The following is a 13935-nucleotide window of genomic DNA, read 5'->3' on the forward strand; positions in this document are numbered from 1 at the left end:
ATCATCACTAACATCATTGGAGCATCAACACTAATATCATGGGTGCATCAATGGTCACACCACTGATGCTCCCATGCCCATAGGAAAATAAAATTCAAAGGAATAATCAGAGATTACAGTTTATCATTTAAAGTTAAAATCCAGTATGTAAACTCCATAGCAATGAAAGAATTTGGGGGACTAAGACAAACTCCTAACAAGGAGATAAATATGAAGCATGCCAAGTCCTCTTTGGTGGTGTGCAGTGTTATACAGCAGAAATTCAAACAAATGCTCCACAAAATTCTAAGGGAGCCATAAAGGTTAGATGTTTTGAGTGCTGAAATGGGCAAACAGATGATTGAGCCTACCTTAAACTACTTCTAAAATCTTTTTATGCAAAAATGTCATCTACACACCTAAAGTTCACAGAATACAAATTATCAAGGGCAAAGGTTTGCTCACACTATGCTCTATCCAACACAATCACATCAACTCTTGGGAAATGTTCAACTGGAGAATGCCACCAGGAGAACAAGAGAATTCCAAAACTATGTTCTAATCTCAACAGACTTATTCCAGCCGGAGATAAAAGTCCCTCTTCTAGGGACTTTTATCTCTGGCTGGCAAACCAAAACTACAGAGTTGAAATCCTAATAAAGTTATTGAAATTTACTGTGCACCATATGTACCAAATGTTTGTTCAATGCCTCCTAGATCTAGTAATTTAGTATGGAGTGTGACATATGTCTCAATGTCATTTATTCTCTGAACAGCTATACTAGGAACCACTCTCCCTTTCTCTTACACTAAATAAAGAATACAATGTTACATACTGATATAAAGAAGGGAAAAAAGAAATATATATTTTTAATATAATCAGAAAAAAATAAAATAGTATCTTACATGAAACAGCATAAAGTGCCTTCACAGACACTACTTCATCAGAATCATTTTCTAAACAATGTAATAACATGGGAAGAAGTCCAAATTCTAGTGCTGCATTTTGACAATAAGGATTATTCTGAGCCAATTCAGCAATAAGTTCTGAAGTTTTTGCTCTGACCCCAGCATTGGGTGCTAAGAGCAATGGCTGAAGCACTTCAAATCCACCAATCTTATGGAAATCTAGAATACAAAAATTAATTGCATTATTATAAAAGTTGAAATTAACTTCCTTTAGCTAAAAAAATGGCAATATATAAAGCTGTTTCACTATATAACTGATATTTAAATAAACATGCAATCATCCAGCAGTGAAAAAAAAAAAAAAAAAAGGAAAAAAAAGAAAAAGAAACAGTTTATAGTATGATCTTTACATAACATGAGTTACTTCCATTTTTGTCAGAAACCAGCAACTTGCATTACCAGATCTCAGCATTGTTCTGACAGATTCTCTAAACTGGTACTGACAGACTCAGTCTTTAAGGATTCTACATGGTGATAAGCATATAATCAATAAATAATAATTTTTAATAATCTCTCTAAGCTTAATGCAAAACATATGAAGTATGGGGTTCAATAACGGCTGTTCAAAAATGGTGGAGAACTCAACAAGGAAGGAATGTAATACTGAATAATTCTAAGATCCTCAAATGTCATAAAAATTAATAACAATAGATCTACAACTGACAGAGAATGCAGATCCATTTCTGTGTCAGATAAGACAATTAAGGTGGTATAAAATGATTTTTCCACAAAGTTCTAAGAAATAAATTAGAATATGCGTGCAAAATTAGGCTGATGTTTTGAAAGTAGCACAACTTTGAAATTTTCAACTTCTGGGCAAATACGTTTGTTAAGGCAACTATGTAAAATCTACCCTGTGCAACTATTAATATTTACGATTTTTCAATTTTGTAAAGCAGAGAAAATAATTTGACATAGTGCCTGAAAATGATTTGCAAAGAGCATTCTGTTTTGTTTTTTTTTGTGTGGACACTGCACATGTGAGTTTGATTATTTAATAATTAAAAAAATTTTTTTTTTTTGTAATGCAATGCCTGTTGCATACACCTAAGTTTAATATTTATCTGTATTTTTAAAAGTGGCTCATTAAAATATATTATTTGTTGCTTATTTCTATGCGAATGCTTATCGCCCTTTCCTATCCTAGCTTAATGATACATTTATGTGCATGGTGTAATTTTTACTCCACACATGCCAAAATCTCAACTTTTCATATATATATGTATGTATATATATATATATATATCCTGCCATAGGATCAGACATGCTGACCTTAAGCTTGGGATCACCAAAATCATGCTGGACACCTCTGACCTCATACAGGGGTAAGAGATGTCCAGCACAATATGGGTTAAAATAAGGACCATTTAGGAGTCTGCCAGACATTACTAGCAACCATACAATCTACAGGCAGCAGAAAGAGTCAATCCCATTCCTAAGTAGCAGCATGATGTGGCATGACTTATGACAGAATTTCTGATCCGTGCATTTTACAATATACAGGGTGTCTCAAAAATACACGGCATAACTTCAGGAATGAGTTCCTCATATGTAGACAATAAAAATATTTTATATCAACATAGTTCCGAAAATGCTTGGTTTCCGAGCTTTGAAGGTCTGTCTATGACAGTTAACTGTTCACATCATCTTATAGTAATTGTTCAAAATGTCCACCTTCTGCCCGAATACAGGCCCGACATCTCATGGACTCGTGGCCAGCACCTCCGTAGCCAGGTGGGCAGGAGCAGGAGTGCGTAGCATACGCTTCTTGATTAGACCAGTGTTCGAGCCCGTGACCACCAAATACGGAGGATGCGGAAAGGTCAAGGAATGATTACCGCATATCCCCGGAGCAATATGGCCTTAGTTGCTAATGCTCCTAAAAACCAAATAACAAACAAACAACAACAACAACAACATGGACTCGTGTAGACGATGCCAAATTACTGGCGTATTTTGTATTGTCTCACAACCTGCCACAATTCGATTGCGGAGAGTTTCCGCATCAGTTACCGGAGTCGAATACACCAATGACTTTAAATGGCCCCACAAGAAGAACTCTAGTGGGTTTAAATCAGTTGAGCGTGGAGGCCAGGCAGTTGGTCCACCTCTACCTATCCACCAACCAGGAAACCTTGATTCAGGTAATTGTGGGCTAGGTGGCTGAAATGTGCGGGAGCATCATCATGCATGAAGTTTGCTTGTTGAAGTCAGGCATGTTGTTTTCCAGAAAGTTTCTGTACGTCTGCCCAGTGAGTTTGTTTGGAAGTACATGGGACCCAAATAACTTATCACCAAAAACACCCGCCCAGATGTTGAGGCTGAACCACTGTTGGTGATATGATGGAAGAATTGCACGTGGGTTTTCCTCATGCCCGTACATGCTGATTGTGAAAGTTTCGGATTCCATCTTGTGTGAACTGTGCTTCATCTGTATCACTAAGGCAGGAAAGTGAGGAGTTGTACCACACTGTTATAAGAACCACTGGCAGAACATTACTCGTGCAGGGTAATCTGCTGGTGACAAGGCCTGTACCCGTTGCAGATGGTAAGGATACAGTTAAGGATAAGGTGTTCTTGCAACACTCTCCAAATAATCGAATGCTGAACAGCCAGTTGCATTGCTATTCTGCATGTGCCGATTCCAGGAATGGCTTGCACAACATCCAAAATCTCCTCTTCTACTTCAGGAGTCGTAGATGTTGGTTGTCCTCTGTCGGTAGCACAAGGTGCAAAGGTCCCAATGTTCACTGGATGCAAAAAATAATTTTGATATCATATATTTGGATTTCAGGAAAGTTTTTGACACTGTTGCACATGGAAGACTATTGTACAAATTGGAGCAGAATGGTATTAAGGGTAAGTTGCTACAATGGATAAAAGGATGGTTAAGTGGGAGAAGACAGAGGGTGGTAATCAATGGGTGCTGCTCTTCTTGGACTAATGTTATTAGTGGAGTCCCACAGTTCGGTGTTAGGTCCACAGTTGTTTTGTATATTTATCAATGATATTGATGAAGGTATATCAGGCTTAATGTCGAAGTTTGCAGATGATACAAAAGTTGGCAGGGTTGTTAATGACAGTAATGGCAGTGTGCTACTGCAACAGGATCTAGATAATTTGGGCAGATGGGCTAAGAAGTGGCAACTGAAGTTTAACCTTGACAAATGCAAAGTACTGTATATGGGTAGAAGTAACCCCAGAGAAACATACCAACTGTGTGGTACTACACTTAAGGTGGTAGAAAATGAAAAAGACCTGGGAGTAATTGTGCAGTCAGATATGAAGTTTTCTGAGCAATGCAGACAGGCTGCCAGGGCAGGTCATGGGGTTTTGTCAATGATATATAGTAATTTTGCTAGCAGGGAGAAGGAGGTGATCGTCCCTCTGTATAAGGCAATGGTCAGGCCACGCCTTGAGTACTGCATACAGGTCTGGAGGCCTCATTTTAGGAAGGATGTAGATTTACTTGAGCGTGTACAGAGAAGGGCAACAAGATTGGTGAAGAGAATGAAGGGATCCTTTTACCAAGAGAGGCTTAAGTTCTGCAAATTGCAGTGGCTGGAGACTAGGCACCTGCACGGTGATCTGACTGAGGTGTATAAGGCCTTGAATGGGTTGAGCAGGCTGAATTCTGATGGGATTCTTTCACTTGTTCAGATTACGAACCTAAGGGGGCATAAATTCAAATTAAGAAAAGACAGATGTAGAAAAGATGTGCGGAAATTTGCCTTTAGCCAGCAGGTGGTTAATTGCTGGAACAAACTTCCATCTGTCGTTGTGGAAGTTGATAGCTTGAATAAATTTAAGGAGGAACTGGACAGGCATTTGGAGGGAATGGTGTGATTTTTTTTTTTTTTTTTTTTTTGGCAGATGCTGCATAAGCTCATACACTTGCTTTCTTGCATCACATGCCACTACTATTGCCGTCTGCCAAACCGTACATAAAGTGCATATCCGCTTGCTCCTGATTTGAGTCGGAATGGAAAACCACCAGATTCTGTCAGTACCTTGTGATGAAGGAAATCACCTGCGGAAGATAAGATATTCTGGTTAATAACTCGGGAACCAGGCATTTCCGGAACTATGTTGATATAAAATATTTTTATTGTCTACATATGAGGAACTCATTCCTGAAGTTATGCCATGTATTTTTGAGACACCCTGTTTAATGAATCTAGAAAGACATCTTTCTGGATTCAAAGTATGTTTCAATGTTTCAAAATATTGTTTATCCTAAAGTCACATGCTGCACAAATGGTCTTTATGCAGGATGGCACTCTGCCACACTTCAGTATTTGTGTGAAAATGGACTTCACGTTAATTTATCTAATACCTGGACTCGCACGGAGTAATCCACAAGGAACCTCGAATGGATCCTGATGGGTTTCTTTTCTTCTTTTGTAAGCAGGATCAAAAAAGTTTACCAAAGAAAACTTTGGTAAACTTTTTTCAACAGGTTGATGAACTGGAAGTTATAAGGGAGTGACTGGCTGTGTTCCTATGGGTTCTTAAGTATTCCTTTCTTTTACATTAAGTGGAAAATGTAGCAATCAGCTTAAGAAAGGCACCACCAGCATTACAACAACCTATGTTGAGATTTCAACAGTGTAAAGTAAATGGTATAAAATTGTCTAATGAAACGTTGCTGGCTTAAATCTTTTATGTCAATAACTTTTTAATGATAGGTAATAATTTTCCGATCCACACATTATTGTCATAATTGGTGGATCAGAAATATTTGTGAAATTTCATTTGAAGAATATGATGTATTTGTAAATTTCATGCATCCTCATGGAGCAGCTTGCTCATTTCACTGGCCTGCTATACAAGATGTTTGCTGGATTCCTGAACAACAAATTATTGCCAATCTTCCAGCTCCAAAAACAACAGCAATGGGATGATAATATAGCTTGCCTGAAGTAATAATATCAACCATCAAGGAAAAATTCCACTGAATTACGAACCAGTGATTCAACATCTTCACACTCACTCGCTTATTTCAAATTGTATTGTGTTTTAAATAAATTTTGTTGCAGTTATAACTTCTTTCAACCTTAGAAACCAATAGAACATCATCTTTATGCTTGGAATCCTGAATAAAGACCACTTTTCAGACTTGGGAACTTGCACAAAAGAAACCCATGCAATTTCTTTTCTTGCCATTTGCACCCTCATTATAAAAAATACAGATCTTTTTATGCATTGGCAATATATCCTTTCTCTTTAAACCAAAGGGCAGAGTAATTACAGAAAATTTCACTCTTTTAAATGCAATAGTGCTGTCCTTATTGAGATGTGAAACTTCATCATCAAATAAGTATGCAAATATTATGTGGAAAATATAAAATGTTTAAAGCCATTTTTTAGGGCTTAAGTAGCAAGACAACTGAAAAACCATGATTCTTGTTGCTTAAAATCTGTCTTTCCAATGGTGAAAAAAACGAGAGAATTGAAGGTGTCTCATATTAAGGTATTTGCCTCCCCTAAAGATAGGTCAAATTTTGAGTCTATCTTTGAAGAAAATATCTCAGCCAGCAAACAAGTATAAGAGCTCATATTTAGTTAGGCTGAATTCATGCAGATGTTAAATGGAATGCTCACAGAAGAAGGTACCAAAGGTTCTTATTTCAAAGTTATGACTTTCAAAAGTCTTGCTTACATTTGTCGTGACAAATTTTTGGTGCCAGTTTAAGACCGCATTGCAAAAAATGTGAAGGATTTTGGGCCTAGACACCAAATGTTTTGCATTCTCTGCCAAAAGTTAACTAGGTATACCAAGTTTCAGAGCACTATCTCTCAATGTTGTTCAAGAGTAACACTTAAACTTTGAAATTTTTTTGTGATTTGTTCCGCATAACACAAGTGACCTCCACAAAAAAGGTGCTGGTGCCTCAATCATAAGATATTTTGAATTGAATTTTTGCACAGCTTCTTTGGAAACTCGTTTAAACATCTACACCAAGTTTCAACAAAATTGAAGATGGTCAAGCAGGGACGATCTTCAAAATTAGGCCACTTGACATGGAATCACCCTATATGAAAAACATAAGAAAATCCATGAATGCATGGACAAGTTTTTTTTAATTTTTCAGAGTACACTCAGCCCTAGAGTGACTACAAATATAAGAAATAATTTGCATGGTTGCCAACAGGTTTAGAAAAATGCTGGATTTGGGAGTTGGAACGGTATCAACCTGTTCAATTTTTCATTAACTTAAAATGCTTACACAAAGTTAGTTACAGTTCTTATTTTAATAATCATCAGCTATTAACTGGCAGAAAATATAGCATCAATAGCTCACAGATTTATTTGCAATTTTTATTACAGGCAGGATTAGCATTTTTTTTTATTTATTTATTTTTTATTTTTACATTACACACCATACCATTAGCATTGTCAGCAGATCCAATGTGCTCCATAAGTTCATCCAGAGCTGACTGTAGATTAGGAAAAGTTTCTTCATTAGCTGTTCCCTTTGCCAAGGTATCAGTACCATCCTTCAATACACTTAAGCATCTCAACATTTGCTCAACAGTAGATGAAGTCATGCTGTCCAAAACTGTTTGCAACCATTCTCTTCTCTGTAAAAACAAAAATTAATGAGCTACTTATCAATATTTTTTCATCTGAAAATGAAAATTACATTCACCTAAATTAATCTTTCAAAAAACACTGTAAATGTTTTAAAATGTTATGTAAACATGTAAAATGCTGTAGCTGCAGTCCTGAGTACATGGATGAGGATGTGCACAATGCAAGACTGGGCTTGTATGAGCCCAGTAAAAGCACACAGTCTATTATTAACCTGTATATCAGCTGCAATAAAACAAGTTACGATGAAGTTATAAACTCCTCTTCATACAGAGTATAAACAGAAATTTATTTATAAGAAGTCATGCATTTCACAATGTCCAGTGTTGGAGAGAAAAATGTGCACGCACTGGGGGGGGGGTGAAATTTCCAAAACATTTTTGGCATATGCACATAGCGCAATAAAAAAAAATAAAAAATACTATACTCCAACCTTTTGTACTCTTTGTAGAAACAGGTACTTTAGGAAGCTCTTAACTGATAATAACTACTGTGATTTCTCTAATTAAATTAATATTAAAAGCATAATCACCACAGGAAAATAGTACAGAACAGCAAATAAGTGGTTTATCTGGTTTATTAATTTACTTTAAATTCAATAAAAAAAAATGAGATAGTTACAGAGTAGTTCAGATTTTTATCATCTCTACCATGCTATTTTATAAATGTTTGGTTAAAATGTTCTTGCATTTGAATGACCTGAATCAACTGAAATACTGTTCAGATTATTTTTATAATCTGAACGGTATTTCAAAACCTCTAACCTCTTAACTATCAAAATAAGTTGAGGTTAGAGGTTTTGCAGCTCCTGCAAAACGAAAAGTTTTTAATTATACTTAGCCACTATAATTATTGACTTAATTGTTAGATTAAATTATTTTCTATAAGTAGCTTATAGACCTAGTCAAGCTCAGTGGTTTATTTTGAATTTAGATAGCGCAATTTGGAAAGTAAATAATACACTGTGTCCGTAGATTAACCATTCGTAACTTGCTGCCATTGTTATAAGATACGTGTGCTAGCGTAAGGTTTAATGGAAAACTAGATAGCGAGTATAGTAGTATCAATTAATCAGTAAAATTTATTAATCTTATTAAATTTTGTTGTCAATTGAACTGTACTTTTTTAACTAAATAAATATAGCGACCTAGTTATTACAAACATAACATCATAAATTAATACATATAAGTTGACAGGGGATAGGAAAGCAAAGCAAAAGGTTCAAGCTAATGAAAGTGCTGTGGCTCAGAGCAGAACTGAGGGGGGGCAGTTGTCCTCTGACTCAGCCTTATAAAATGCACTGTTTGCTTGATGTTTGCAGAGCAATCGGGTATGGGACATGATACTGCCAAGGGGGGTGTCTTTGTGTGTGCGCGATGCAAGGAGTGTATCGATATCGGGCAAAAACTCAGCGTTCTTGTGGGCCTATATGAGAGCTTGAAGGACAGGGTGGATGCCCTCGAAGAAACTAAATTGAGGGGCCCATCAAGCTCTCAGCTGCCCACATCAACGCCAGAGCTTGCACTTGGGCATCGCGTGACACAGAGACAACCCCCAAGGCAGAATGCGCTGGTCCCACAGAAACTAGTAGTTGTTGGTGACTCTATTGTCAGGGAAACGGGGAACATGCTTTGTAAAAAAGATAGGTGGAACAGGACCAGGGTATGTCTGCCAGGGGCAAAGGTTGATGACGTTGTAGAGCGAATATCATCTTTTAAGGGCACAAAAGGTGATATAGTTGTACACGTTGGCACTAATAATATTAAGAGTAGGAGATCGGCAGAATTACTTAACAAGTACAGGTCACTGTTGAACAAAAGCCGAGAATTAGGGTTGAATTTGAAAGTGTCTGCAATTCTGCCCAGACACGATAGGAGGGAGTATATGATGAGAGCCTTGTCGATCAATTCGGCCCTGGAAAGATTGTGCAAGGCTCAAGGGGTAGAATTTTTTTCAGCCTGGACTGTACTTGTTAACAGGAGAGATTGCTTCTACAGGGATGGGATACACTTAAAAAGAAAGGGTGCAAGAATATTTGCTGATGCTATCGAGGCAGTGTTAGGTGGGTCGGAAAACTGCTAGCTTGGGGGGAGACAAAGACCAATAGATTGACAGTAGCCACTGGCAGAGGTGAAAGAGATTCTTGCACTGCTTCTATTAGAATGAGCAGAAGCCTGAAAAACAAGATGCATGGTATTTCAGAGAATGCTGGGAGCCATTGCGGTACAAGTAAACACATGGGTTGTGTTAGGGTAGCAAAGAATAGAAACAGGTGCAGGTATACTTGCATGTACACCAATGCTAGGAGTTTAGTAAATAAATTTGATGAATTTGAGGTATTTCTCAAAACATCAAAGGCAGATATTGTTGGGATATCAGAGACGTGGTGTCACACAGATATAAGGGATGCAGAACTGCAATTTGGGGAGTACAACGTCTACAGAAAGGATAGACAGGATAGGAAGGGGGGAGGGGTTATGCTATTAGTTAAGAAACACATAAAAACCAAGGAAGTGAAGCCAGCCGACATCGCCGGACAGTGCAGTGTTGAGTCAGTTTTGTGTGACATAAGCATTGGGAGATCAAAATTTAGAGTAGGAGTATGTTATAGGCCTAATGACTCTGATGAGTATAATAAGGAACTGTACAGGGAAATAGAGTGGGCCAGTAAATCAGAGAGTCTTATAATGGGAGATTTTAATTTCCCAGATATTGACTGGAATTTGGGGGCTGGTTACTCACACACTAGCAGGGCTTTTGTGGATTTATTGGATGATTGTTTTCTACATCAGCATGTTCGGGAGGCAACTAGAGGGAGTAATACTCTTGATTTGATTATCAGCAGTGATTCTTCATGCATTAAGAATCTGCAGATAAATGAACCACTAGGTGGCAGTGATCACAGTGTGCTGAAGTGGGATTTACTCAAAGAGGTAACTACCATTAGGGGTAAAGGGAAGGGTTATTGCTTCCGTAAAGGCGACTACGATGGACTGAGACAGTATTTAAATTCTATACAGTGGGACCAACTGATGATGTTACCAACAGCAAATTCAAAATGGGAAGCATTCAAAGAACTTATCTTGGAAGCTACTAGGCTTTACATACCAACTAAGAAATATTGTTCAAGGTTTAGGCCAAAATGGATGTCAGATGAACTAATGAGGCATATGGCAGAGAAGAAAAATGCATGGGATACTTACAAATTAACACATGACACAGAAGCCTATGATAGATACAAGTTGATATGCAACCAAGTTACAAAGGAGGTTAGGCAGGCGAAGGCAGATTACGAGAAATCCTTGGCAAGGGATGCAAAGAAAAACAGCAAAGAGTTCTTTACTTATGTAAACTCTAGAAGGAAGGGGATGAATCAGATTGGTCCACTTGATATTGATGGGTCAACTGTTGATGATCCTGCTCAGGTAGCTAAAAACTAAATGAATATTTTGCATCGACATTCACACATGAGGAGTTATTCAGCAAGGGGAATGCCAGAGGTGTATTCAACTCTAGCAGTAAGCTACAGAATCTTGAAATAACTGGGAGTAAAGTGGAGGAGAAACTGTTGAAGATAAACACAAGAAAGGCACCCGGGCTGGATGGGATCTATCCAGTTATATTAAAGGAGGCAGCAAAGGAAGTAAGCAAACCCTTAGCCATAATTATGAGAGCTTCCTTGGACTCAGGGTAGGTGCCCATAGACTGGAAATGTGCAAATGTGACCCCAATTCACAAAGGAGGATCAAAGGCTGACACAAGTAATTATAGACCTGTGAGCTTAACTTCTGTTCCAGGAAAATTAATGGAGGCACTGGTTAAAGAAGCACTGCAGGATCATTTAGACAAGACTTCAGTTATAGCTCAGACACAGCATGGTTTTGTTAAGGGGAAGTCTTGCCTGACCAACTTGATTGGATACTATGATGCAGACACAAAAGAACTGGATGCAGGGAATAACTTTGATATTATATACTTGGATCTTCGAAAGGCTTTTGATACTGTTGCACATGGAAGACTGCTACACAAATTGGAGCAGTGTGACATTGGAGGCAAATTGCTACTATGGATAAAGGGGTGGTTGAGGGGGAGAAGACAGAGTGGTAATCAATGGACACTGCTCATCGTGGACTAATGTTATTAGTGGAGTCCCTCAGGGCTCAGTGTTGGGTCCATTATTGTTTTCTGTATTTATAAATGATATTGATGATGGTATATCAAGCTTAATGTCCAAGTTTGCAGATGATACAAAGGTTGGCAGGGTTGTCAAGGACACTACTGACACTATGCTGCTGCAACAGGATCTGGAAAGGTTGAGCAGATGGGCTGAGAGGTGGCAAATGAAGTTTAACATTGACAAATGTAAAGTACTACACATGGGAAACAGCAACCCCAGAGCAACGTATCAACTCTGTGGTACTACACTGACAGTGGCAGAGAATGAAAGGGACTTGGAGGTGGTTGTGCAGGCAGATATGAAGTTCTCTGAGCAGTGCAGACGGGTTGCAAGAGTAGCTCATGGAGTATTGTCAATGATATACAGGAATTTTTCCAGCAGGGATAAGGCAATGGTCAGGCCACACCTAGAGTACTGTATACAGGTCTGGAGGCCTCATTTCAAGAAGGATGTAGAGCTGCTGGAACGAGTACAGAGAAGGGCAACTAGATTAGTGAATGGAACAAAGGGGTGCTCTTACGAAGAAAGGCTTAAGTTTTGCAAATTTCAGTGTCTGGAGACTAGGCACCAGCGAGGTGATCTGATAGAGGTGTATAAAGCTTGAATGGTTTAAGCATGCTCAATGCTGATGGGATTCTTCCTCTAGCTCAGAAAAATCACCTGAGAGGGCATAAATTCAAATTGAGGAAAGACAGATGTAGGATAGACGTGCGGAAATTTGCCTTTAGCCAGCGGGTGGTTGGTTGGTGGAACAGAATTCCATCCCTTGTGGTGGAGGTTGATAGCCTAAATAAGTTTAAGGCTCAGCTGGACAGGTATTTTGAACGAACAGAGGGGTGAAGTGGAAGTGAGTTTTTTTTTTTTTTTTTGGCTGATGCTGCATAAGCTTGCTTTCTTGCATCAAATGCCTCTACTAATGCTAATGCTAAGAAAGTCATATAACATAACTCGGAGATAATATTCAATACCGAAATACATATATATAGTGTTATAACAGCATTGGGATATAGGTTTAGCGTTATATTTTGTATTGGAATTTTATTGAACTTGAATAGAAATCATGGTTGGTTGGTTGAGTTTTATTGGCGCATTAGCAACTAAGGCTATAATGCGCCAAAACCTGGTCATAAAAAAGAAAAACTTTCAGTGGCCTAATGAATTAGGTCACTAAAAATCATGACTCAGACCAGAGCAGCAAAGCAAAAGGCTCAAACTAGTGGAAGTGCTGTGGCTCAGGGGAGAACTGATGGGGGAGTTTGTGCTCTGAATCACAGTCTATTGAAATGCACTGTTTGTTTGATGTTTTGGAGCAATCAGGAATGGGACATTATATTGCCAAGGGGAATGTCTTTGTGTGTGCACGATGTAAGGAGTGCAAGGAAATCAGGCGCCAACTTGGCACTTTTATGGGCTTATATGAGAGCTTGAAGGACAGGTGGATGCCATCAAAGGATTTAAATTGAGGGACCCATCAAGCTCTCAGCTGCCCACATCAATGCCAGAGCTTGCACTCTTGAACATCATGCAACGCAGCAGCAACCCCCCAAGACAAAATGCGCTGGTCCCAAAGGAACTAGTTGTTGTAGGTGACTCTATTGTCAGGGAAATGGGAAACATAATGTGCAAAAAGAATAGATGGAAGGACCAGGGTATGTCTGCCAGGGGCAAAGGTTGATGATGTAGGGCAGATATCATCCTTAAAGGGCACAAAGGGTGATATTGTTGTACACTTTGGCACTAATGATATTAAGAGTAGGAGACCGGCAGAATTACTTAACAAGTACAAGACAATGATGAAAAAAAGCTGTGAGTTAGGGTTGAATTTGAAGGTGTCTGCAATTATGTCCAGACACGATAGGAGGAAGTATATGATGAGAGCCTTGTTGATCAATTTGGCCCTGGAGAGATTGTGCAAGGCTCAAGGGGCAGAATTTTTCTCAGCCTGGCCTGTACTTGTTAACAGGAGAGACTGCTTCTACAGGGATGGGATACACTTAAATAGAAAGGCTGCAAGAATATTTGCTGATGCTATCATGGCAGAGTTAGGTGGGTCGGAAAACTGCTAGTTTGGGGGGGATACACGGACTAATAGATTAACAGTAGCCGCTGGCAGAGGTAAAAGTGATTCTTGCACTACTTCTATTGAAATGCAATTGAGCAGCAGCCTGGAAAGCAAGGCAATGGGAATTTCCAGGACTGCTGGTAGTCACAGAGG

At 38.6% G+C, this 13935-nt stretch overlaps 1 protein-coding gene across 2 annotated transcripts in view; it reads right to left on the minus strand.

The window, feature by feature from the left end:
* LOC150077324 (hsp70-binding protein 1-like) overlaps window positions 1–13935 on the minus strand; it is a 112869-nt gene that overhangs the window by 51964 nt on the left and 46970 nt on the right. For both annotated transcript variants that reach the window (XM_090385634.1, XM_090385633.1), the window contains exons 2-3: window positions 7338–7533; window positions 886–1107 (exon numbers count right to left, since the gene is read on the minus strand). In XM_090385634.1, the coding sequence (XP_090241760.1) occupies window positions 886–1107; window positions 7338–7500 (385 nt within the window). In that variant the 5' untranslated portion in view covers window positions 7501–7533. The remainder of the gene's footprint in view (window positions 1–885; window positions 1108–7337; window positions 7534–13935) is intronic.

The sequence above is a fragment of the Mastigoproctus giganteus genome, chromosome 12 (assembly GCF_048544385.1).
Source record: "Mastigoproctus giganteus isolate SK-2022 chromosome 12, ASM4854438v1, whole genome shotgun sequence".
Taxonomy (NCBI): Eukaryota; Metazoa; Arthropoda; class Arachnida; order Uropygi; family Thelyphonidae; genus Mastigoproctus; species Mastigoproctus giganteus.